Source organism: Hoplias malabaricus, chromosome 4 (assembly GCF_029633855.1).
Source record: "Hoplias malabaricus isolate fHopMal1 chromosome 4, fHopMal1.hap1, whole genome shotgun sequence".
Classification (NCBI taxonomy): Eukaryota; Metazoa; Chordata; class Actinopteri; order Characiformes; family Erythrinidae; genus Hoplias; species Hoplias malabaricus.
The window spans coordinates 2387041-2412645 of NC_089803.1; the positions used below are offsets into that span (position 1 = coordinate 2387041).

The window sequence follows — 25605 nt, forward strand, 5'->3', positions numbered from 1 at the left end:
ATTTGACCTGAGTGTCTCCAGTTTACAGAGTGAACTCTTCAGTCCAGCAGAGAGCAACTCCACCCCTGAATCCTGCAGGTCATTGTTACTGAGGTCTAGCTCTTTCAGGGAGGAGTTTACTGACTGTAGAGCTGATCCCAGAATTTCACAAGAGTCCTTGGTGAGATTACAGCCAGTGAGTCTGTAAAAAGAGAGTAAACACAGCACATGGTAAGATGACATGGAGTGATTGTATTGTCCATGTGCTCCTTGTTTCATCTAGAAAAATTTCACTGTGGATGGTTGTAACCTGATTTTTCCTTCTTGGATGGTCCTTTCCATTAAAATGTATTTAAATTACTGCTGTCATTACTTTGTCTTGTCGTCTGCCTCTCTCAGTCTGCCCTGCGATCCTGACAGCTGCTAATTAATAAATTGGTATTTGATGTGTTTTTATTACACTTGTGGTGTTTTAAATAGAGCCTGTTAACCTTTTTTTCACCTTAAAATATAATTATTTTGTAACATGGAAGTTAACTACAAAGTCATTTGAATTACCCAGTGTTTTGAAAAGGTTTTTTTTAAAGCCAATGTAACATGGAGTAGAAAGAAGCAGGCAAACATCTCTTGGAAAGAGATGTTAATATGAAATATCAAAATCAGTAAGTCAGGAAAGGAAGCAAATATGTCAAAAAGCCAGTAAACGCAACCAGGCAGAAAAAAAACACCATATGCATTTCAAGAGAGAAGACAAAACTTGAAAACAATAGCTCAACCATGTGGAATAAGAAAATCAATATATCGTTTAGTAGAACCATGGCAACCATAAGGCTACATTCACACAGCATGTAAAAGTGCCTCCAATCTGATCTGTTTCATATGTGACACAGATATGCCTTTTTTGTGGCTGTGTGAAAACAAATTATTTGGGCCACTTTCGTGTGTGGTATTGAAATTCAATCCACATATGATCTGTGGCAATGCGACTGTCTGAACAGCCAGATCAGAATTCATGTGACTTTTATGTTACTCTGGCCATGTGTTTTGTAAAAATATTTGGAAATGAAAAATGTGTGAAACTTCCTAATTCAGGGTCCTGTGACTATATTATGAGAATAGAAAACTTGTGGAAATTTGTATGGTGTGTTTCTATGAAAAATAAGAGCTCATTGTTAAATATATATATATATATATATATATATATATATATATATATATATATATATATATTGTTCAGATCTGTATGAAGCTGTTTAAATGTGGATCATGGAAATATTAAACTCATTTTGTCTGTGCTTGTCTCCTCCGCTTTGGAGACGTGTTTTCGAGGGACCAGATAAATCTGTGCCTAGAAACATCAGTTTGCTAGTACAGACCACGCCCGTAGAGGCTGAAACGGGGAGGCGAACTCAGAAGTCTTTTGGGGAAGAGTTCGGGCGGCTTATGAATGTGTATGAAGCCGGACCCCAAAAAATGTACAGGAATGCTGGTCATTAAGTGCTACAGAATGGATAGGTTCAGGTACTCTGGTCAAGGGTTTGATTGGTGTCATTTAGGTGAATGAAGGGGTTAGTGAGTCTTTGAATGAACTACCTTTAATAAACTGGTGTATGACTGAGTGTCATGTGAGACGGTAGAGAAATAGCATGAGTAAGTTGAATGTCCTTTATTGATTATGATAATGGAAATTCTATTGTGACTGGTAATTCGAGTATTCAGATGACGCATCGGTAAAGGGGTGATGATTGCAAAAAGTGATATAGAGTCAGAATTGGTCTTAAGATGGACAAGATCATCGCATTAGCAGAAATCTAATTGATCAACTAATAATAGAATTTTTACGTATCACCAGCTAAATGTCATTAAGCTACGGTGTAACAATAATAGTGACATTTATCTGGGGCCACCATGCACTGGACAGAGTGTTGCTAAGTCCAATTTCTACTTCAGTGTAATTGATTGTGATTGGGTAATAGTGAGGGGTCTGAGGCTGGCAACAATAGGTGGAAAGTGGATTATTAGCAGCCTTGAAGTCAAGTACTACAGAGGGGCAGTGTTAATAAAGCGAGATAATCTTCGTTGGCAGGTGTGCCCTGGTGGTGCCTTTCCAATGGCATAGAGGAAATCGAGAACGGAATGGTGATCTAGAGGGATGACAGATGAGGCATGTTAAGAAGCCCAAAAAGGTCAGCACCTCACGAAATGCGAGATAAAGAGAAGGCATTTTGTCACACAGGAGAAAACTCTGAAAGAGAAAAATCCAAAAGGTGCTGAGGAGCTCAAGCAAAGTGGCAATGTAGAAAGTTGACTACAAGATAACGAAGATGCCTAGAGGGTGTTGAAAAAACAGGTGCCAGAGGTGGCATCAAGTGCCTGAGTGCTGGTTCAAGGTAACCTAAGGAGAGAGCATAAGCTGGAACTTAGGGGCTAGATAGCAGCGTGGTTGTGAAGACAGGAGGACAGGTTGAAAGTCCACAGCGCCTGGAGGAATCAGTGCGAACCGTACCATAGGAGGCAGGGTGAGGTGCTGTTGCTAGCAAGAGATGAAAGAGTAAGGTCTTCCATGTGAGAGGGTGAATTGAATTTGAGGTGGCGTCAAGGGCCTGAGTGCTGCGTAGGGGGGCTGGTCCAAGGCCTGAGAAGAGAGCATAAGCTGGAACTTAGGGGCTTGGAGTGGCATGATCGCCAAGAGGAGAGGTCAGGTTGAAAGCCTGCAGCTGCTGGAAGAATTAGTATGAATAGTACCATAGGAGGCAGTGTGAGGTGCAGTCGCTAGGAAAAGCTTAGCTGCAAGCAGAAGCAAAAGGTAAGATCCAGCAGGAGAGAGTGCAAGCCGTACAGTGGACGCAGGGCGCCATTTGTTTGTGAGGGGAAGGCATAGGAATGAGCGTCCACAGCAGTTTCTAAGGAGACAGTGCAAGCTGAGAAGTTGGAGGTGGGCGGTGCGGCCGCAAAGCTATGGGGTTGAGACGAAGGTCTGTGGCATGAGAGAGGAGGGCTGTAAAGGAAGAGGCAGGATGCAGCGAAACCACGAGGGGAAGGGGATTAGGATGAAGGTCCACATCAGGAGAGAGGGTGTGCTGTAAAGGAAGAGGCGGGGTGCGGGACAGCCGCAAAGCAGAGGATTAGGACATGACCTGTAACTGCACCCGGGAAGACGATGAGCTGGAAAGTCAGAGACTCGGAGTAGTGCAGCAGCAAGAAGTGGGGGATGAAGGTCCACCAAAGCACCTGAAAACAGAGCAGGAGCTAGAAGCTGTAGAGTGTGAGTAGCAAGGCAGCACAGAGGAGGGTCCCGTACGATAGTCCACAGCAGCATCTGAAAAGAGAGTATAAACTGGAAGCCGGAGGATTGGAGAAGCACATCAGCAGAGGAGTCAGCATGAGGGTCTGCAGCAGCACCTAAATAGAAAAATGAGAATTGTAATGTTAGAGGCAGGGTATGGCGTGGCCGCAAATTGAAGAGGTTGGGATGAGCATCCATGAAGTATGCAAGCTGCTGGTGTAGAGGCTGGGAGAATGAGATGATCGGATGGGAGCGAATCTAGGGTGAGGAAGCTGTGCAGCAAGGAATCTGCATAGAATGCCCAGAATGCCAGGCAGGAGGCAGGCCCGCAACAGCAACCTTTAGAGGGGGTGCAAGCTGGAAAGTATGAGGCATAGAGCAGCAGCAGGGGAAGAGGATGGAAAGAAAATTAATCAGCAATGAGGAAGCCATGCAGTGAGAAGAACGCATCGAGTACCCAGAGCGCTGGACAGGAGACAGGCCCGCTGCAGCACCTATAGAGGGGTGCAGGCTGGAAGGTCTGAGGCATGCAGCTGCGGCTGAAATGGGGGGAGAGGTGGGATGATGAAGGGAGGGGTGGGATGATGCATAGAGTAGATCGTAGAATAGACCGCGTCGAGTGCCCAGAGCGCTGGACTGGAGACAGGTCGCCGCAGCACCTATAGAGGGGTGTGGGCTAGAAGATCTGAGGCATACAGCTGCGGCTGCAATGGGGGAAGAAGTGGGAAGATGAAGGGAGGGGTGGGATGATGCGTAGAGTAGACCTACGAAGAGTAGACTGCGTCGAGTGGTCAGAGCGCTGGACAGGAGACAGGCCCGCCGCAGCACATATAGAGGGGTGCGAGCTAGAAGGTCTGAGGCATGCAGCTGCGGCTGCAACGGGGGAAGAGGTGGGATGATGAAAGGAGGGGAGGGGTGGGATGATGCATAGACACAGATGTAGAGGAAGAAAAAGGGGGAGGGGTGGGATGATGCGTAGAGACAGATGTAGAGGAAGAAAAAGGGGAGGGGTGGGATGATGCGTAGAGACAGATGTAGAGAAAGAAAAAGGGGAGGGGTGGGATGATAAAGGGAGGGGTGGGATGATGCGTAGAGACAGATGTAGAGGAAGAAAAAGGGGAGGGGTGGGATGATGCGTAGAGACAGATGTAGAGAAAGAAAAAGGGGAGGGGTGGGATGATGCGTAGAGACAGATGTAGAGAAAGAAAAAGTGGAGGGGTGGGATGATGCGTAGAGACAGATGTAGAGGAAGAAAAAGGGGGAGGGGTGGGATGATAAAGGGAGGGGTGGGATGATGCGTAGAGAGGATAAGAGAGAGGATAAGAACTCGGAGGGCTGTGTCTAAATGGGTGCAATGCTGTCAATCAAGGTAGTGTTCAGATGGAAAGAGCAGCCGATTTGGAATGGGGGCTTAAACATGCTGCCTGCTTTTTTTTCCCCCAACATTTCAGATAGGACCATCTTGGCAAGCAGTGTAGGTAAACTACTGCATTGAAGATGGCATAAATATTGCAGATTCTAAGCCATTATCCAATTCAGCTCAGATAATTATATTATTATCAAAACAGCCCTCTAAGGCACCGACCTGTGAGACAGCAAAGACTATAAGACATTGAGGCTAATGTCTCCAGCTTAGACACAACCAGAAAGGGTAACGGGAAGACAAAGGATACTCCAGCAGGGTGTGTTAAGTCGGAGATAGAAGGTTGTGACGTCATCGCATTGCTGCGCAGGGGATTCTTACACCGGCAGACGGGTTTCTCTCTTTAGCTGAGTGAGCGACGCCATTGTTTCGGAGCACATTGCTGGAACGCAGAGGCTGCTCTGCCGGAGAGGAGGAAATGGGAGTCTCAAGGCGCTGTAGAGCTCATAGCTGTGGAGCCGCAGCCGTGACTACGGTAGATTTGCATTCCCCAAAACACGAGGCAGTCCCGTAGAAGCGTAGCCGGAGATGAAAATAAGGGGAGGCTCGAAGCCTTGCGCTAGCGTCGAAGGGAGATGTGGGGGGTCACTCGGGAAGCCGAATGCAGCGGGAGGAGAAGCAGGAGAACAGAGCACTGATCCGGAGCGTGTAAGACAGCAGACCATAGAATAGTTGAAGCAGTTGCAGGCGTGACAACGGCCGTGCGTAACTTCAGATACCAGGCAGTCCCATAGCTGTTTAGCCGGAGCGAGTTTAAAACAGGAGGCTCAGTGGGCTTGATAAAGGCCGAACACAGCTCCGAATATGGGGATCAGCAGGAATGACCCAGCGCGGAGGAGCAAGCTGACATCATGAAGCAGTCGAGTCGAGATCCGTCACCTGAACTAAATGAGGATAGTTTGTCTGACACGGAAATTACGTGAATTTGCAGTGTATATATAGGCTGAGAGGAGTTCGGGCATGGTCCTACTCCCAAAATTATGTTATTAGCATAACTTCACTTCACGTTTTATTATTGTATAAAATCTTTAATTAAAATTCGGCTCTTGGCATAGAGCTCTTTCGGAATGAATAATAGGGTCTTTTGTGGTACAGCACTGCACAGTAAAACAGTCATGTCCAATTCCTTAAGTTCAAATATGAAACTGCTTTGAATAAAAAACTTCCTAATGGTCAGAGCCTGAAGCATCATCCTTTTGCATGTGGCTGTCAGTTAAAGAGCATGATCTGTTCAGACTGATCAAATCAGAGAGAAAATGGTGTGACAGCAAAAACAGTGAAAATGAATTTCATGCAATGACAGAAAATTCAAAAATAAATCTAAAAGTATAATAAACCTTTATTAATGATGAACTCACACAGCTTTTCTGGACGCTTTGATCACTGGCAGCAGTCTCAGAACACCTTCCTCTGATGGATTATATTTCCTCAGGTCAAACTCATCTAGTTCTTCTTCTGAATTCAGCAACACAAACGCCACAGCTGACCACTGATCAGGAGAGAACCTGACTCCATCAAGAGAACCTCCTCTGTTCAGGTATTTCTGGACTTCCTGCACTAGAGAGTGATTGTTCAGTTCATTCAGACAGTGGAATAGATTGATAGTTTTCTCTGGAGAGGGGTTCTCCCTGATCTTTTTCTTGATGTACTGGACTGTTTTCTCTCTGCTGTGAGATCTGATTCCTGTCTGAGTCAGTATTCCTTGTAAGACAGTCTGATTGGACTCCAGTGAGAGACCCAGAAGGAACCGGAGGAAAAGGTCCAGGTGTCCATTCTCACTCTGTAAGGCCTTGTCCACTGCAGTCTTCAGGATCTCTGACATTTTGTACGTTGTGAAAAAACAAAGAAATCCAGTGCTGCCCGGTTCAAACACATTTATGTTGTTGGAGATTAAGGAGAGTAATGTGTATAAAGCAGCCAGAAACTCCTGGACACTGAGGTGGACAAAGCTGAACACCTTCCCCAAGTGCAGCCCCAACTCCTCTCTGAAGATCTGGGTACAGACTCCTGAGTACACTGACACTTCTCTGACATCAATGCCACACTCTCTCAGGTCATCCTCATAGAAGATCAGATTGCCTTTCTCCAGCTGTTGGAATGCCAGTTTTCCCAGAGCCAGGACACTTTCTGTCATTATCTGAGGACCAACCTCCTGTTTTCCCTGGTACTTTTGTTCTTTGTGTTTGATCTGAAAGGTCAGGAAGTGTGTGAACATTTGAGTCAGAGTCTTAGGTGTCTCTCCACCCTCTGCTCCACCCAAAATTTTCTCTAGAACCATGGCTGAGATCCAGCAGAAGACTGGGATGTGGCACATGATGTAGAGGCTTCTGGAGGACTTGATGTGCGAGATGATTTGAATGGCCAGGCTCTGTTCACTAATCCTCTTCCTGAAGTACTCCTCTTTCTGAGGGTCACTGAACCCTCGTACCTCTGTTACCTGGTCAACACACTCAGGAGGGATCTGATTGGCTGCCGCTGGTCGAGAGGTGATCCAGAGGAAAGCAGAGGGAAGCAGATTCCCCTTGATGAGGTTTGTCAGCAGCACATCCACTGAGGCTGACTGTGTTACATCCCACAATCCCTCATTGTTCTGGAAATCTAGAGGAAGTCGACACTCGTCCAGACCGTCAAAGATGAACAGGATTCTGTAGAGATCATAGTCTCTTGGTTTTAATTCTTCTGTGTCTCTGAAAAACTGATGAAGAAGCTCCATCAGACTGAGCCTTTTCTCCTTCATCAGGTTCAGCTCTCTGAAAGGAAGTGGAAATATGAAGAGGATGTCCTGGTTTTCTTTTCCTTCGGCCCAGTCCAGAATGAACTTCTGCACAGAGACTGTTTTTCCAATTCCAGCTACTCCTTTAGTCAGCACAGTTCTGATTGCTTTATCTTTAAAGAGCTGGCTGCATTTGATAGGTTTCTCTTGTGCTGCTGGTCTCCTGGACACTGTCTCAATCTGTCTGACCTCATGTTCAGTATTGACCTCTCCACTCCCTCCCTCTGTGATGTACAGGTCTGTGTAGATCTGATTCAGAAGAGCTGAGCTTCCAGGATTAGAGACTCCTTCATTAATTTTCTGGAACTTTTCCTTCAGGGTTGATTTCAGCTTTTGATGACAAGAAGGAGCCAGTTCTAGTAAAAAGAGGAAATAATCACAGTAAGATACATGTTTAATACTTTTATTTAGCATTAGTTTAATCATAAACACAATACAAAATACTAGGAAAGTACAGATCTTATATTACCATCCAGTTTCGGTCAGATACTATCAAAATTACCGAAATTTTGATAGTAATTACAGAATTACCGAAAAATATCCGAATTGTTAATGTGCACCCTGTTTGGGACAGGGTGACTCAACCTGACTCTCTGCAGGACATAATGCTGACTATGGAGAAGTGAGAGTGAAGATGGTAATAAAAAGTTGTATGGACTAATCTGGGACTTGGGGAAATCTGAGACATAATGACAGAATGGTAACAGGACAAGTGTATGTGACAAATGTCCTATACATACTGCTGTGAATGTCTAAATAAACTAGAGATTGGAGTGAATACTTGACTTTGTGTCTTTATTCCTCTGATTTCTCCTCAGACCTGAGTATCATTTTGGAGCTCAGTTTTCCTTCCTGGTGGCACTTAGACAATTGCCATAACACTCTGAGTTGAATTTGCAAGTTGAATAACAGAATGATTGACAGCAGCATCTTCATGGCAACATAAACAATGCAGCATCATTAGCAGAGGGAAGCTTCCTCATCCTGCAGTGATGTTAATGATGTCCAGATGCTTCATTCCAGCAGCCATTCCAGACTCTCTTCCACTCCCAGTGGGGCTTTAAAGGCTGATTCTAAATGTTTATAGAGGGGAGGGACATAACTTGTCACTCACTCTGATTGCTTACATGGCAGACCTGGTGTCACATCAGTCAAACTGAGCCCCACCCACCAAAATACAACAGAATTAAATGAACTTAACAATTATCTAAATAAAAATCTGCATTGTTCTCTCTTTGCAGCTTCAGACCTCATTCAAAATTAAACACAAAGATCATGGTCAGAAGAATAGTATGAAAATGAGTTGACAATGTCTTTAATGTTACATTATCATGATCCTTTTATCTGTTTCTATCAAAGTGTATAAAGGGTAAAGACAGGATCCTGAAGTCTTACTGCTCTGCAGTGTGTGAGCGAGGTGTGTGTGGTTCATGTTCCTCAGGACATTCAGTGTGATCTTCATCACTCCGTCTCTAACAACATTCTCCTCCTCCTCTTCCTCCTTTCTCTCAGAGCATGCTGGGTAATCCTCACTCAGCAGCTTCATAAACCTCTTCAGATGATTCTTCACCACAGAGATCACTCTCTGCTCCAGCTCCTGATTAAAATAGAAATATTAACACAGAGTCCATCAGACAGTGCGGTGTGAGCTGAGGGGTGGAAGTGATAATGATTTATATTTTATTATTCTAATTCATCCTATCATTCTATTATTCTATTCATCACCAAACTCTACATCACTCTCCATCATAACACTGCTACAGTGAATAAACAGTAGCCTTTATTACTGTCCTATAATAACAACACTGGAACACACACACACACCTCCAGTCTTTTACACACACACCTTGAATATTGACTCCATATTCTTCCTGGTCCTGTCAGGAGTCGTCTTCTGGATTCTGTGGAGAATCAGAACGCAAACTGAATAATGTGGAGAACCTGATCAATACATTACATCATCAGATATTATTAATTATTCAGACTGTTCTGGGTCCATATTCAGTAGGAACTCCTAAATATATAATGAAGGTTCCACTGCTGTTATAACATACAGATTTCAGCTGCACAGATCAGCAGGGTCTAATCTTCTCCACAAAGAGGCGCTGTTACTGCAGCTTTTAAGTCCAATAAAGCAGAAACACACCTGATTCCACTCCTTCATCAGTTCATCTTCAAACAGTGGATCATGTGCGCTCCTATTTCTGAAAATCTCATCTTAATCTCATCTGTTTAGTTTTCATCAGATCTTCAGTTAGGACTGAACTGAGGACAATAGCTATTACAGCAAAAACACTTATAAACATATTTGAATGCAAACTAATGTCTGGATATTTACCTTAAATGGAACCAGCTGACTGAGAATATTAGAAGAGCCCCGACTTTAGACACTTATAAATCAAGGCTTAAAACATTCCTGTTTGAGCAGCTACAGCTTGGTTTAAAATATTAATATTTATCTATCAGTGGTCCGCTGCCTGCAAGGAGCATAAATATGTTTTCCAGGATACTTGCATTAAACATATGGCTACAAAAAAGCTGCAGGGCAAATGAACTGAATTTTGTCCAATTTAATCTGTTTATTTGGGAAAAGAGAATTTAATAGGTGAGATGGGCTGCACACCAACTAAATCGGTGTCAAATTGCTGATTTTCTATTTCTGCAACTTCCCTGTTCCCAGTAGCCAAGATATGTCAGAGTTAAAAGCCAAGGACTTTGCCGTCACTTCGGAGACACAACATCTTCCCTCTAGTGAGAAGGCAGAGTTGTTTGCACCCAAGGACTCTGTCACTTCAGAACAACAACATCCTGCCCTTACTGAGTGCAGAATCACTGGATGAGAGCCATGCTTTACAGTATCTGATACCAGAGACACAGAAACTGCATGAGCAATCTACACCATCCTCCATCTCTACCTCACCATCACCCCACCTGATTTTCAGTCTGGATTTAGACCAAATCACAGCACAGAAACAGCTCTAACAAGAGTAACTAATGACCTACTCCTTTCACATGATAAGGGCTATATCTCTATTCTGGTGCTGCTTGACCTTAGTGCAGTGTTTGTTACCATAGATCATGTGATGCTTCTTGATAGGCTGGAAAATCTGGTAGGAATAAAAGGATCTGCCCTCTCTTGGTTCAGATCTTATTTATCTGATCGTTATCAATTTGTTTATCCGAATAATAAATCCTCTAAAAATACTTTAGTTAAATATGGTGTTCCACAAGGATCAGTGCTTGGCCCTGTATTGTTCACACTCTACATGCTGCCACTGGGTAGACTAATCTGTAAGCATGGTATTCAATTCCACTGTTATGCTGATGACACACAACTGTATATATCAGCCAAACCCAATGATGTTGCTTGTCTACGTAAAATAACAGAATGTCTAACTGAAATTAAAAACTGGATGATGCAAAATTTTCTCATGTTAAATTCTGATAAAACTAAAGTCTTGTTACTAGGTACAGATACTCAGATACATTCACTCAGAAATGCTGCTATTAATCTTGATAATTGGCAGGGAGCTCGTGCAAAGCGTTACACAAGCTTCAGTTAGTTCAAAATGCAGCAGCCAGGGTGCTCTCTAGAGCTAGAAAATTCGAACATATAACCCCAGTTCTCTCGTCCCTACACTGGCTACCTGTAAAATTTCGCATTGACTATAACATACTCCTCTTAGCTTATAAATCTTTAAATGATTTAGGCCCGCAGTATCTTACTGAACTTCTCATACCTTATCGCCCGTCACGTACACCTCGTTCACAAGATGCCCATCTACTCTTAGTTCCTCGCATTAAGAAAAACACAGCAAGAGGAAGAGCCTTTTCTCACAAAGCTCCTCAACTCTGGAATAGCCTTCCGATTAGTGTTCGGGGCTCAGACACACTCTCAATCTTTAAATCTAGATTAAAAACCTACCTTTTCAAACAAGCTTTTGGTTAATCATTCACTTTCAGGTTACTCCTTCTCTATTAGTGTTTGAGCTGGTTTTCATATTATCACTGTTCTGTATTAACCCTGTCATATCACCATAGCTACAGCATTCTTAGTTAGCTTTGTAGTAACCGCCAACACGCTGTCTGTCGCTGGGTTCTCTTGCCTGACCCGTGGAAGCTTTTTTCGCAGGACAAATTTGCCCGTTCTTTACCATGACCCTACTAACCTCTGTATTTTTATTTGTTCCCTTTGTCTGGTTTTCTTTCTCCTGTCTCTCTCATGCTTTGAGATGTCCTGCTGCTCTCCAGGTGTTGCCCTGATCGAGCCCCTGTGTATCCTGTACAAGATCCTGGCCTTGTCTCATCTACAATATCATGCTTGGCTATGCTGTTTTATCTCAGATTAACTCTGCACCTAATTTTAACTCACACAGAATCCCTGATCACCTTCTCCTTCATCAGACTCATACATCACTAATATCATCATCATCATCATTTTTTTTTCTGCTTCTCCATCATCACTAATATACTACATTTATATTATTATAACCCCTTCATCTGTCATCATTTCACTTTTACTTCTGTTCTGTTCTCTGTTGTGTCTCCGGTGTCGACCCGAGGAGGATGGGTTCCCCGTATGAGTCTTGGTTCCTTCCAAGGTTTCTTCCTCGTGTGCTGAGGGAGTTTTTCCTTGCCACTGTTTCCCCTGGCTTGCTCATAGGAGGCTTGGACCCGGATCTCTGTAAAGCTGCTTTGTGACGACTTTTTGTTGTGAAAAGTGCTATATAAATAAAATTTGATTTGATTTGATAATATTAGGTCTTACATATAAATCAATTATAGTCAGTGAACTTATCACCTCGCAAGAAAACAGCACCAATGCTGCTGTCCTTTTAGAATCCGCTCCCCCAGACTATAGTTTTAATAGTGTATGTAGAGAAAACAGAAAAGGTGGTGAAATTGCTGCACTGTTTAAAAATATATTTCAATTACACACAAAAGTGTGTGTAATTGCTATAATTGTCTTGGAGAAATACTTAATTTTCTGGAAATATTGGGTAAATGCTGGGGTGTGTGTTTTTGCTTATTATGAAAAATTAGCTCAAAACATAAGTGGGCAGAGCTCAGGGGTCCTTGAAGTTTTTTGTAGGGTCTGACCCAAGAAAAATCAGAATTTTTCTTTTTTGTTTCTACATCACATGGGGTAGGAGATGTGGACCTCTCTGCATTATGCTTGCTATAGCACCACCATCAATCAATGTGCTTGAATGATGAAAATTTTGAGAAAACAAAATTTGAAAAAACACTTTAAAATTAGATAAGGAGCTCCACCTACCAGTCCTGAAATCCAATTCATTTGAACTTCATATGTCCAATCATTGACTGAGAAGATTAGACCAGCTCAGTTCACTACAGGGCTCATATTCCAAATCAATGTACATTTTAAAGAGGTTTCTGTGAGATCTATTATTTAACTCACACACTAGTATTTTAGGTAAAAGTCTTATTGTTTTTCTTTTCTAGAGCTTTAAATAATAAAGGCAAATACCTTTTGTTTATGTAGTTTTATTTTTTTTATGTATTGTTTCATAAACAGCTCCGGTTTCCTCCCACAGTCCAAAAACACACGGTAGGTGGATTGGCGACTCAAAAGTGTCCATAGGTGTGAATGTGTGAGTGAATGTGTGTGTGTCTGTGTTGCCCTGTGAAGGACTGGCGCCCCCTCCAGGGTGTATTCCTGCCTTGCGCCCAATGATTCCAGGTAGGCTCTGGACCCACCGCAACACTGAACTGGCTAAGCAGTATCAGATAATGAATCTGGTGTAATTAGTGAATGCTGAGGTCTTCTACCTTCAGTAAAGGAGAATATATTTGTAACGTGTATCTTTGTCCTTGTCTCCGCCCATGTCCTGCCTTTGTTCCACCTCCTTGTCCTTTACCCTCGTTATCTGTCTCAGGTGTGTCTTGTCTGTGTCATGTATTTAAGTTCCCTTGTCTAGTTCCTGTTTGTCGGTCATTTGTTTCATGCCCCAAGTCATTAGTGTTCCTTCCAGTTTTGCTGTGTCGTGTTACTCAGTCTGGTCTGTCTGTCTATTTCTGTCGTATTCTGTTATTAAGTCTGTCGGTCGTGTTTGCTATAGCCCTCTGTGTTTAGTTTTAGCTTTAGCTTCTGTGTTTGTTTAGATTTCTAGGTCTCTGTTAAGTATTTCTGTCTAGTTCTTTGTCTTAGCTTAGCATCATTAGCTCTTTCTGTTTAGGTTTCTGTTTAGCTCTGTGTCCAGGTTTGTCTATTTAGTTCTATGTCTAGGTTGAGTCTGTTTCTCTGTCTGTTTAGCTCCTATTAGGTTTCTCTGTCCTGTTCCCTCTCTATCTGTCAAAGTCTCTCTGTCTTATATCATTTATCTAGTTATCTAAGTCTGTCTCTGGTTTATTATTATCTTGTGTTTCAATAAAGTCACTGTGTTTTAGCAAGTGCGTCCGCCTCCGTCAGTCCCCCCCCGTTATCGTGACAATCTTACTCGGTCTGCTCCTAACAGCAAGAGAAGTGTACATTAGGAAATTCTGGTTATGAACCAGAAGAGGATGGGTTCCTCTTTTTGGTCTTTGTTCCTCTCAGCGGTTCTTCCAATTACAATGAAGAGGTCATTCCAATCACCCCACTGTGTTTGAACAATCACTGAATTAGGAACATCTACCTTGTATCTACACTCATTGTCCATGTTATCAGCTCCACTGACCACACAGGAGCAATTTGTAGTTCTACAATTACACAATGTATTTCTGTCCTATGTTCTATTATCACTTTTGTAACAAGATGTGTGATTAATCAATGCATTGTAGATGAAAAGCCTTTAGTGTCACTCTTGTTTCACAATTCTTTTAAGAGAATATTTTTAAATAGTCTGACACTGATATGAACAACAGAAATGGCCAAAGATTAAATCTATTAATTAATTAATTCATTGTCTGTAACCCTTATCCAGTTTAGGGTGGTAGTGGGTCTGAAGCCTACGTGGAATCACTGTGTGCAAAGCAGGAACACACCCTGGAGAGGGTGCCAGTCCTTCACAAGGCAACATACACACATTCACTCACATCTATGGAAACTTTTGAGTCACCAATCCACCTACTAATGAAACTGGAGTATCTGGAGGAAACTCACACAGACACAGGGAGAACACACCAAAACTCCTCACAGTCACTCAGAGCAGGACTTGAACCTACAACCTCCAGGTTCCTGGAACTGTGACTACGACACTACCTGCTGTGCCACCATGCCGAGCAGATTATATACAATGAATGTTATATCAACTATCACATAAACCCAAGGTGTTTCCCAGCTAAACAAACTGAGATTGCTGTCTCCTGAGTATTTAAGCCCAATTTATGATTCTGCGTCGAACTGTAAAGCACACATCAAACTGAACCCTACACCGTAGGGCACGTAAATATAACTAAGCATCACATCTAAGCAGACCGCAATGACTGTGATTGGTCAGCAATTAGACAAACAGGGATCAAGTCCAAAAATATGAACTCCTCCACACTTCAGAGATTGCAGACAGCAGCAAATTCAGTGCCAGAAGTTTTTTCAGATATTGAATTGGACATCACAGAAAAAATAAAATGGTTAAATAAAGGAAAATCACAAACATCTCAAACAAAAAACTTGCAGGACTAGAGGATGACCAACACAAATAGTGCAGCAATAGATGAGCTACTGTGTCTGAGGTGGACCAACGAGGTAGGAGTGTCTAATTGAGCGGAAAGTGATAGTATTTTATTTAGATCATTTTAATGTTTGAGACTGCTGTTGTGTTCCTGTGTGTGATTTACTGACTGTTGGGGTGGTGTGTGATGAGGCCATCACTTCATCATAACTTTCACTCACTCATCACAATCCTCGTACCCCAATCTGATTACACTTCACTGAAAGATGGCAACTCACTCTAGATCAGAAGATACAGATCCACTGCTGAAACCAGGAGGATGCATTATGGACCAGTCACTCTTCATAGACACGCAGCTGGGTTCTCCTCCTTCTTTACTGAATTTAGGAGGATCACCAATGGACAGGTCACTTTTCATAGACACACAGCTTGGTTCTCCTCCTCCTTTACTGAATTTAGGAGGATCACTAATGGACCGATCACTCTTCATAGACACACAGCTGGGTTCTCCTCCCCCAGTGCTGACTGTAGGAGGGTCCTCCATGATTTGGTCACTCTTTACAGACACACAGCTGGACACTGGAGAATCTGCTCTCTGGGTTTCAGTCCTGTGGATATTAAACAGAGTGAACAGGACAGTAAATTGAGTAAGAGAACACAGGAAGGGATACTGTACGTATTCCACCTACATGAATAATCACAAAAAACACAAACCAATTGTACATTGTTTCACTTTAGAAATAATACATGAGAGGGAGTGCTTTACATGATATTCTGGTGCTGGTGTGCTGTATTCGTAGGTATGGACCAACAGGCAGCATCCTAAAGATCAGTACAACAGTGCCTATATCTCATGTTATAGCACAAACCTCAAGTATGTTATTACAATTATATCACAGTTTGTTATCGGTGTTTATTATTAGGTTTTAAGGTAAAGAAGACAGAAAAAAATTGATAGTCAAACATCTGCAAGGTAATATATTTCCATTCCGTCACGCATTCCTTTTTGCCCCTATCAACAAACTCTGGACACTGAACTGCTTCTGTTCAGGATTTCTGAACCTTGGTTCTCTCAAGCACAGGCTGCATTTACACTAGATGTGATGGAAACCAAGACTGCATTATTCAAAGCTGCTCTGGGTCTAAATCAACGGAGATAAACGGTGAGAGTCAGTAAAATGTTATAGTTTAATCACTGTTTAGCAGGTTCAGGTCCAGTGGTGGATGCTGGTCTTTCAAGGAGGGGAAGCTCAATTTCAGCCTACATCATAAAATGTGTCGGTTTATTTATACGTAAATTCTACCCTCCGTTCCTTTTCAAGAAAATGATCTGTGACCCTGTCGTACCAACAAGGCGTCTTTTGCAGGGACTTGACTAGTGTCCTCTCAATGGCCAGCAGCGCTAGGTTGCTTAAACAGCCTTGGCCCATGTGAAGTGTGTCCGCCTGTGCTCCCACGGATCTTTACACCAAAGAATTGCTGATTCGCTCATTTTGCTGTCAATCAAAAAGGGATTCAGCCTCAGACAGATCATCCAATCATCATGCAGAAGCTGAGCGTCCGGGCCAGCCGAGGCCAGCCCACTGCCCCATAGACCCCCAGAGACGGTGAGCGTCCGATGGGCGGGACAAAGCCCAGCATTTATCCAATGACTCGTCTCGTTTTGTTGCACTTCGCTGCTTCGCTATTGAACTCTGTGGACGCTCAGCGTCCACACTGTTTAAAGGACCGTAAAGCGGGAATGATTGAGAGGAAAGCCGCGTCTTTACCAGTGATAAGAAGCTGATTCTGAACAAAAGTTGAGCGCGTTGTAGTGCATATTTATTCAATGACATGTACACACAACAGTATACATTTGATAACTTATTTTTTGACATTTTAGGGGAAGCTGAGCTTCCCTTGCAGTCTTAGAGCAATCGCCACTGTTCAGGTCAGAGATATCACACACTAAACAATGCTGAATTCTCTTTATTTAAATTCAAGTGAATGTGGCTCCATGTGCTCTGAACCAGTTCCCCATGCACTGAACCAGTTCTCCATTGGTTGAAAAAGTCCAGGCCGCTACTACTCCATCTCTGGTTATGGATATTTTTAAGAGGACACAGAAGGTCCGGTAAAATCTAATATAATCTCTGACCACTTGGTCACTTCATGGCTGCAGGAAGCTATATCTGTGTAAAATATTGTGTGTACATGGCAACACAGTGGGTTTGAACTGTAATGCGATTGGACAGAGTGATCTCAGGCTGAAACTCCAGTCCCAGACCTCTGCAACAGAGTGGGCACTTCTCAAAGAGAATATACTGCTCCAGCACTGCTCTCAGAGACACCAGGGCTTCAGCTTTCTTAATCTATGACCATATTACCTGGACATTTATGATTGAGTACAGTAAATATTTTACAGACTACTCCTTTGTGTGTGTCCACCATGATCTTCCAGAACATCTTCAGTTCTCCTGAGCATGGAACCCCATTCTTCCTAAAGAATTTCCATCTTGAAAGGTTTTACTCCTGATCCAAATTTCTATGTGCCACTTTTTTTGTTAAGGATCAAATTGATCTCACAGATTTTGTCCTAGTTTTTCAAAACATTTTCAGACAGGATACATTTTAGTCTAATCCAATGAAAACACAATGAGGGAGGAGCTGGATCACATCCAACTCCTTCCTATGGATTTCTGTGTGGGCCTTCTCGTTTTCTGTGTAATTAATTCCTCTGCTGGACAAATCAGATATTAACATAGTTTTGATATTCTGAAAAGATAAACTTTTATTTTGCCAACATAATTAAATAAAAGTAATTATCATTTGTTACATTGTAAAAAAATATGTTTTCATGAGTTCTGTATCAAGAGTTCATGGTTTCTGTAAAAAGTGTGCCCTCAGAAAGTGTCAGTTCAGCTTTATTCCCCGCCTCTCAGAATGGGATATAATCATCCTGGTGTTTGGTATCCAAGTATTCAAGATTTCTGTTTAACGTTTTGAAAAACACCGTTGAGTTAATCCACATTCCTCCTTTTCACACACACTCCTTTCTGACATTTACACACAAACGCACATTTGGAATCACAGTGGGACCGCAAGGGGACATGATAAGCTTATTAATTCTTTAAGAATTGACTCTAGAACAGGAAACTGGAAGTGTCCTGTTATTTCTAACTGGGCTTATTTTAACTCTTTACCAGGGTTTTATCACTTTAACTACAGTGGATATAAAAGTTTTCCGTAACCGAGGATCAGAATGCCAGGGTCCCCACCCACTGCTGCTACCCAATCCACATTGCACCAGATCCTGATTACTACCACTTCCACAGGTGCTGAGCCCATGGGAGTGTGGACACGTTACTCTGGCCGGGCTCCATAGGTGAAGGTCTGGCCACCAGGTACTCTTGAGGCGTTCACGAGTGAGGGAAAGTAGGAGCAGGAGGTTGACAGGTGAGTCTGCAGGAATGTGTACTCTCAGGGTTTCCAGCAGTAAATCAGCTCCCTTCACCAGAACGGACCGGTACAGAGTCAGGGTTTCCCACACTGCTTTACAGTTAGGGCGGCCGCCTTGACAACAAAAGGACGACTGTCTTGACAATGTCGTCCACCCACCTCCCCCGAATTTGTTTTGTGCAATTTGTTCAGTTTCTTATCAAGGCTTCTGACATGTTTGTGTGTGGTTTTCTGATTCATTGAATGTGTTATTGTTCAGTTTTCAGTCACAAACATGTGTTCATTATAATCCTATGTTTAAGGCAAGCTGTGTGTCATCTCTGAATTACCCCACAACTGTGTGTACACAAGGTGAGAGCATGTTGCAGCGCATTTATGAACAGATTCACTCAATGAGTTCACTCTGTTATACCGCGCCCCCATCCCCTGTCAACAAAGGTGCCACCCTGACTAACTGATTGCTGCAGATGCTGCACCAATCTGCCTGTCAACCTCCTGCTCCTTCTTTCCAGGAGGCATTCCGGATCATATGTCCAAACACGGATAAGTGGTAGCCAATAGATAGATGGATATAAAATTTTACACACTACATTTCAGATTTATTTCCACCTTTAATGTGACACTTTAGTCTCAAAAATCAAACTGAATTTTTGAATCAAACTTTCCCTCATTTAGAGGGAAAATAAAAATACAAAAATAAAATGTGGTCATGTGGTTATCATGGAGGGCCCTCCTACAGTCAGCCCTGGGGGAGGAGAACCCAGCTGTGTGTCTATGACATCTTATAACTGGAGATGTGTTCAGAATGAACCAATCACATTCAGACTCATGTTCAGTAGCAGTCATTTCATACCTGCCGTCAGTTAAAGTGACTCTGTTTAACCCCAGGTTTAGTTCAGCTGTTACAGGAGGACTTTCCTCATATTTACTGAGTTACATCTCACAGAAAATCCATGATCCACAGTGTCATGCTTTTGCTCTGTTTAGGGTATTCCTGCTTTGTTTTCATTTCCTTCTCTGCCATGTGTTAAAGGAGCACATGGCTCTCTGTTATTATTTTGCTCTTGTCTCTGCCTTAGCTCCACCCTCTCGTTGTGCCTCCTTTGTGATCCTACCACCTTGTTACCTGTCCCAGGTGTTCCTTGTCTGTGGTGTGTATTTAAGTTCCATTGTTTCTTGGTTGGACATTTCTACCATCATACCAGCCTGTTTGTATCGCTAGTCTGTCTGTATCTCTCGCTCTCACGTCCGTTTGTACAGTTGTATCTGTCTAATCTGTTGGTATCTTCTTTGTATTACTCTAGTCTGTTTATTCCTCTTTGTGGCTCTTGTCTGTTTGTGCCTCTCTCTCCTCTGTTCCGTTTATGCCTGCCTATGTCTTGTTCTTACCCTGGTAGTATCTCAGTCTTGGTATCTGTCTAGTTCTCTCTATTTAAGTATCTCTGTTTATCTTTTGTCAAAATAAATCTGCTGTGTTATTGCGTTTGCGTCCGCCTCCGTTAGTCCCACCAGTCGTGACACAAAAAGCTCACAGAGCATCAGAGGGACCTTGCTGTAGAAAACTATCAGTCAAGAGAGGAGTACAGAGACATTTCTAGGACATTAGATTAATTATGGAACACAGTGAAGATGTTCACCAATGAAGAATAATATGGGACAACATTGACTTTACTAAGAATGTTCCTCTGAAACTTCTATAACCAATCTGAGCAGCTGCCCCCCCCCCCTGTATTCTTCACATGTCTGAGCTGGTAGGGGGGCATGACGACCCAATCCCGGCTTCATTTCCCAAAACCCTTGTCACATCTTGACACTTTCTGGTTTGTTTTCCTCTTCCATGTGGCTCTGTCTGTTTGTTGTCATTCCTAGCTCCGCCCTCGTTTCACTCTTACCTCCGCCTCTTTTGTCATCGTTTCCCTTGTTATCCGTGTCAGGTGTGTCTAGTTAGTTCATGTATTTAAGCCCTCTTCCCTCACTTCCTGGTATCGGTCATTTTGTTTCATTGTGTTTGTGTTTGAGTTTGTTTGTTAATTCTGTTGTTCTCTTGCTCGTTTTGTTTCCTAAATGTTTTCGTAGTCTTCGTGCTTCTAATCTAGTTCGTTTGTTTCATTCCTCAGTCAAGTAAATGTTATCTCGTGTTTCTCGTAAAGTTTGTTTTGTTATTTCATTATTAAACCTTTCCGTGTTGTAGCGAGTGTGTCCGCATCCTTTAAATCTACTCCTCACACCATCCTGACAACCCTACACTGCATCTGCCCTGGTTGTGGCCATTTTGTGCTCTGTAGCTGTTTATCTTCAGCTGAAAATAGGGCATTAATCGAGGAGTATTTTGAGAATTATGAACAGTTGTAAATATTTGTTGATTTTAGCACAAGACCTTCAGGACTCTGCTGAAAACATGAAGATGAAGAGGAATTTCACCTTTCAGCAAGAAAACAACCAAACACATCAGTTCTTGACAGGACAAGTCAGAGTCCACATCAGAGTCCAGGTGAAAATGTGTGTGAGACTTGAAGAGGGCACTGTATAGGAGAATCCCTCTCAGTCTGATAGATCTGGAGCACTGTTGTGGGGATGAGTGTTTGAAGAATGCTGTGTACAGACCTGACATGCTCTTAGACTCCTGCCCAAATAGACTCAACACTGTCAGGAAATCACATGATGTTTCAACACAAAAGTTAAACCCCTTTCACACAAACTCTGGAGCATTGGTTCTGGAGACATCCATTTACACATGGACTCTGGAGAAATTCTAGAGAAACTCCAGAGTAATGGGTCTGGAGACGTCCCAGAGTCATTCTGTCACACATACAGCACACAGCAGGAGATCAGTGTCAGGCATGGTCTCACAGTGGGAAATGTGATGCATGCTGTAGGCGTGCAGAAAATATTCCTGAAAATTGCGACATTAAAGTGGATTGTATATTAAATACAGATTTTAATGTCATGTTTTATGTAAATTGGCAAAACATTTATTACAGACCAGACACAATCAATAAACAATTACACAGATATATAATCTGGGGGGTTAACATAATGCAGGATTTCTCAAATTAACCAGATTACTTAAGCCCAAAATCAAACCTGTCCAATAGAAACAGAGCTAAAGGAGATTCATATTGTACAGTCCTCAACTTTGGCCTAAAGTTATCCTGCTTTGTGAAGCACCCCATCAAAATACTCCTTTTGGTTATGAGGTTGAGACATGGGACAAAATAAAGAACAGTGTGTGGGCAACATTTTTTCAACTAATTGTATTCATTATTCCCTGCTTTAAAAAACCCATAAGAATCCTTTAGTGATTTCTAGTGGTCCTTAGTGGATTTTACTTGGTTCCTGTTGCTCTGTAATGGCAGTCTAATGGCGTGTGTTGTGCCTAGTGGTTCCTGTTGAGAAAATTGTTTTGATTCTGTTGGTTGCTGATGGTATTCTATAGGAACCTGATAGTATCTATGGGAAATCATTAAAGCACTTTACTCTGTTGGAAACCATGAAAGTGTTTTCTAATGGTTTGTAATATTTTTTCAGCAGGATTCTCCTTTACACCTCTGCAATAAACTGTGTGTTATGAATGACTGCAGAAATTGTCTTTTCTATTAGTTGTATTAGACAAATGTGGTCTAATGATTGAACACATTATTATATTTTTCATACGATGAGGAACTTTCAGTGGAAACTCCACCACTTTGTGATCTATTTGCTCTTTATTCTCATATGAAATGATCTAATGTGATTTTTATGTATAAATAATTTTGATTCTATAAATCACTTTTACTGTCATTTCTTCTCATCACAGATGTGTTGAGGGAGAAGTGGAATGTAGTTTCTCCAAGACACAGTTTTAACAACTTACATCTCTGCTTTAAGATATGACTTAAACGCTATAGTGTTTCAGCACCGACCTGGTCTCAGTGCCACTGCTAAACCACCCCCTGTAGGTGGGACTGTGACTCCACTGGCAGCAGCACTAATGAGGGACAGATAACTCTGGCTCTGATTGGCTTAATAAAAGTGATTGACACTAAATATCCAGTGTGACCTTGGGACATCCAGTGAGAATCTCATCAAGTGTAAAATTGACTTCACTCAAAACTTATTGAGAGGTCCATAAGACTGATGTCCAGTGAGAATCTCATTCTCTATTTAGGAGCAGTGGAGTAATGGCCCCTCCCTCCATTTGAGGGAGAGCAGTGTGTTTCAATCTCAAACAAATCATCTTCTTAACAGTCTCACCTGAGAAATATGGAACAAGTGTCCTGTGTTGGTGCAATAGAGAACACATCCAAATGCAGCTGTGTTTTAGGAGATGGTTGGCGACTACATACCAAACATTGGCCTTCAAATCTGCCATAGCAGTGTGAGTGGACACAGTCCAAAAACACACGTTGCAGGTGGATTGGCGACTCGAAAGTGTCCGTGTGTGTGAGTGAATGTGTCTGTGTTGCCCTGTGAAGGACTGGTGTCCCCTCCAGGGTGTATTCCCGCCTTGCGCCCGATGATTCCAGGTAGGCTCTGGACCCCCCGCGACCCTAAATTGGATAAGCGGTTACAGATAATGGATGGATGGATGGATGATCTGCTGTCTTTATTTATTTTCAGGAAGAAAATGTTTAATAAAATGAAGAGAACCATAAACAATAATGCAGTGTGTGTACAGGATTACAGCTGCAGACACCAGATCTACAGTCAGGGTAGGTTGACCAGGCACAGCGGCTCTAGTGAGACCTCACAACTCTCAAATAACACGCACTGGGCTCTTCCAGTGTTGCCCCTTTGGGCTCCACGTGGACATGTGTCTGAGACATTCTCTGATGATTTGCATAATCCATAAACACTTGCTCCAGTGTAAATTACAAATGGAGTAAAACAGGTCGAGCTGCTGTAGTCTCTACACACACAGCTTCTGGAATTCACTTCCTCCTAAAGTCTATTACACACCCCCAACACAAACACAGCTTTAAACTGATTTACTCCAGAGTTTAATGAGGTTAATGAGTCCTGTTTCGTGTCCACTGCACACTTTCAGGATCAGAACAGAGGATCAGAGCCATGACCACAGACTGGACGTCCAAATAAAACTGACACAGAGCAGATCACTACAGTCACTTTCAAACTGGACATCAGAAAATCCAATATGATCTAATTTTACATTTCACATTTTACTGTCCCCCAGTTTAAAATACACACAATACAAACAGAACCACAATGTCTCCATTGGTGTGAGAAGAGCAGAGTGATGTGTGAGAGAAAGAGAAAACACTGCTACCTTTTCTGAGCTTTGTCTGGACATCTTCAGAGAGAAAGTTCAGTTTGATCTGATTTCATTTCCAACAGCAGAAACTCGGAGACATCATTACTGAACCAACACAGTCTTCTTCAGTCCACACTCAGCTAGGAATGACTGAACTTTCATTTCTTTACAGAGAGAGAGAGAGACCGGTCAGAGCACATTTCAGTCATTCTCAGTGCTGCAGTTGGTGGTAGTGTGATATGATACTTTCCCACAGCATGGGATCGGCTCTACACTGCTCAGTTCATGCTTTTACCTGGTCACTTTTCCACAGTGGTGTGACATTTTCTTGTGTATTCAAGTGGGTGTTTTGTTTTTCTTTTATTTGGGATCCATGCCCCAGTTCTCACAGATCAGCACACTTTGCCTTGTCACAGCGCCTGGCTCTTGCTGGACTTTTTCGTTTGCCACTGATCCAAAACTCATTTAAGCCTTTTCAAAAGACCATGGTGTACTTTTACGAGCTTTGAGTCGGTAAAAAACAAACGTGATCTCTGCTGTAACTTGGAGAGTTAACAAGCTGCTAGTTTGCATTTTGCTGAAAACTTTTTCATAAACCTGTTGTGTGACATCATCACAGGAGCTCAGATTTGAGTCTGAACTACAGCCAGAGTCCACTACAGAATCATCACACACTCTCAGAGGAATACACCACACTGTACCTTTCAGGGTATCAACGCTCCTCACTGGGGTGGTCCCCTCAGGTGGGCATCTCCTGTACCTTTAGTTAGGGAACTGAACTGTACCATACCACACTTTGCCTATAATAGAACAATAAACACAGACAATACTGTACCATAAGTGTGGTGGGGGGCACGCTCCAGGGCTACTATGCACCCTCTATAGAATAAAAGAGCTTATCACCACATACAATAACCACGACTACGCCACCCCAATTGTCTAAAGGGTATGGGGATCCCTGTCAGGATTCTCAAATAAATGAGTAATAAGACTGCTTAACAAAGGGCACTTTATTCAGTCAACACAGCATAAAATCAAGCCACATTAACACATTAAGTCTTAAATTCAATAGTGAACAAAGGGACCACACCCATTCAGCCCAACACTTCTGGCACAGTCTAAAAGGTTAATAGAAAGATGCCCACAGAGTAATAAAGGGGTTCCATTTAATTACCCCAAAGAAACAAAAAAAGAAAACACCTCTAAAAATAAACCACTCACAAGAAGAAAAAAAACACCAAAAGTACTCAAACTTAAGCCTTGGGGCAGAAACTAATAATTACTCTAGGGCCATCACGATTAAAACTTATTCAAATGTGTTAAACACTAAATGGGCATAAAGGGCAACCCCTAGTAACACTGAGTAAAAGTAGTGGTCCTATGGTCCACTAAGAGAAGGAAATTAAAAGACAACAGTACAGGCGGCTCAGTAAATCAATACAGTACTACTAAAATTTGGCATGAGAAGTAATATCAAGGGAGAGGAAAAAAAAAAGAAAAGGAACAAAAGAAAACAATGGCCTACAGGCAACCAGGCCTGGCGCCACTAAAACATAAAACACAGGATCAGTCTACATTTCAGTACACTCCTGTCCTTAAAACATAACACACCTGGTCCCCCCTGATCAGAAAAACCCCACCACTCGCAAGTCACAATAAAACCTCCCCATGTACATACATCTGTATGTCTAAAACGAATATAAATACATGTACAGATATAAATACGTACACTAATACAGAATGGTTGTCATAACAATCAAAAACGCTAAGATGAGATGCACTAATAAAAAATTAAACACCCACCTAGATGCTGCAAAGCACGATCAACCGGCACAGGAAGTG

The 25605-nt window shown here is 42.4% G+C and overlaps 2 protein-coding genes across 2 annotated transcripts in view; both read right to left on the bottom strand.

The window, feature by feature from the left end:
- The window catches only part of LOC136694212 (NLR family CARD domain-containing protein 3-like), a 33556-nt gene extending 9665 nt beyond the window's left edge, over positions 1 to 23891 (bottom strand). The window contains exons 1-6 of the mRNA XM_066667593.1: positions 23779 to 23891; positions 15353 to 15682; positions 9308 to 9362; positions 8857 to 9058; positions 6047 to 7817; positions 8 to 181 (exon numbers count right to left, since the gene is read on the bottom strand). Coding sequence (XP_066523690.1) covers positions 8 to 181; positions 6047 to 7817; positions 8857 to 9058; positions 9308 to 9362; positions 15353 to 15618 — 2468 coding nt within the window. The 5' untranslated portion in view covers positions 15619 to 15682; positions 23779 to 23891. The remainder of the gene's footprint in view (positions 1 to 7; positions 182 to 6046; positions 7818 to 8856; positions 9059 to 9307; positions 9363 to 15352; positions 15683 to 23778) is intronic.
- The window catches only part of LOC136694205 (zinc finger protein 420-like), a 190093-nt gene that overhangs the window by 109573 nt on the left and 54915 nt on the right, over positions 1 to 25605 (bottom strand). The window lies entirely within an intron of this gene.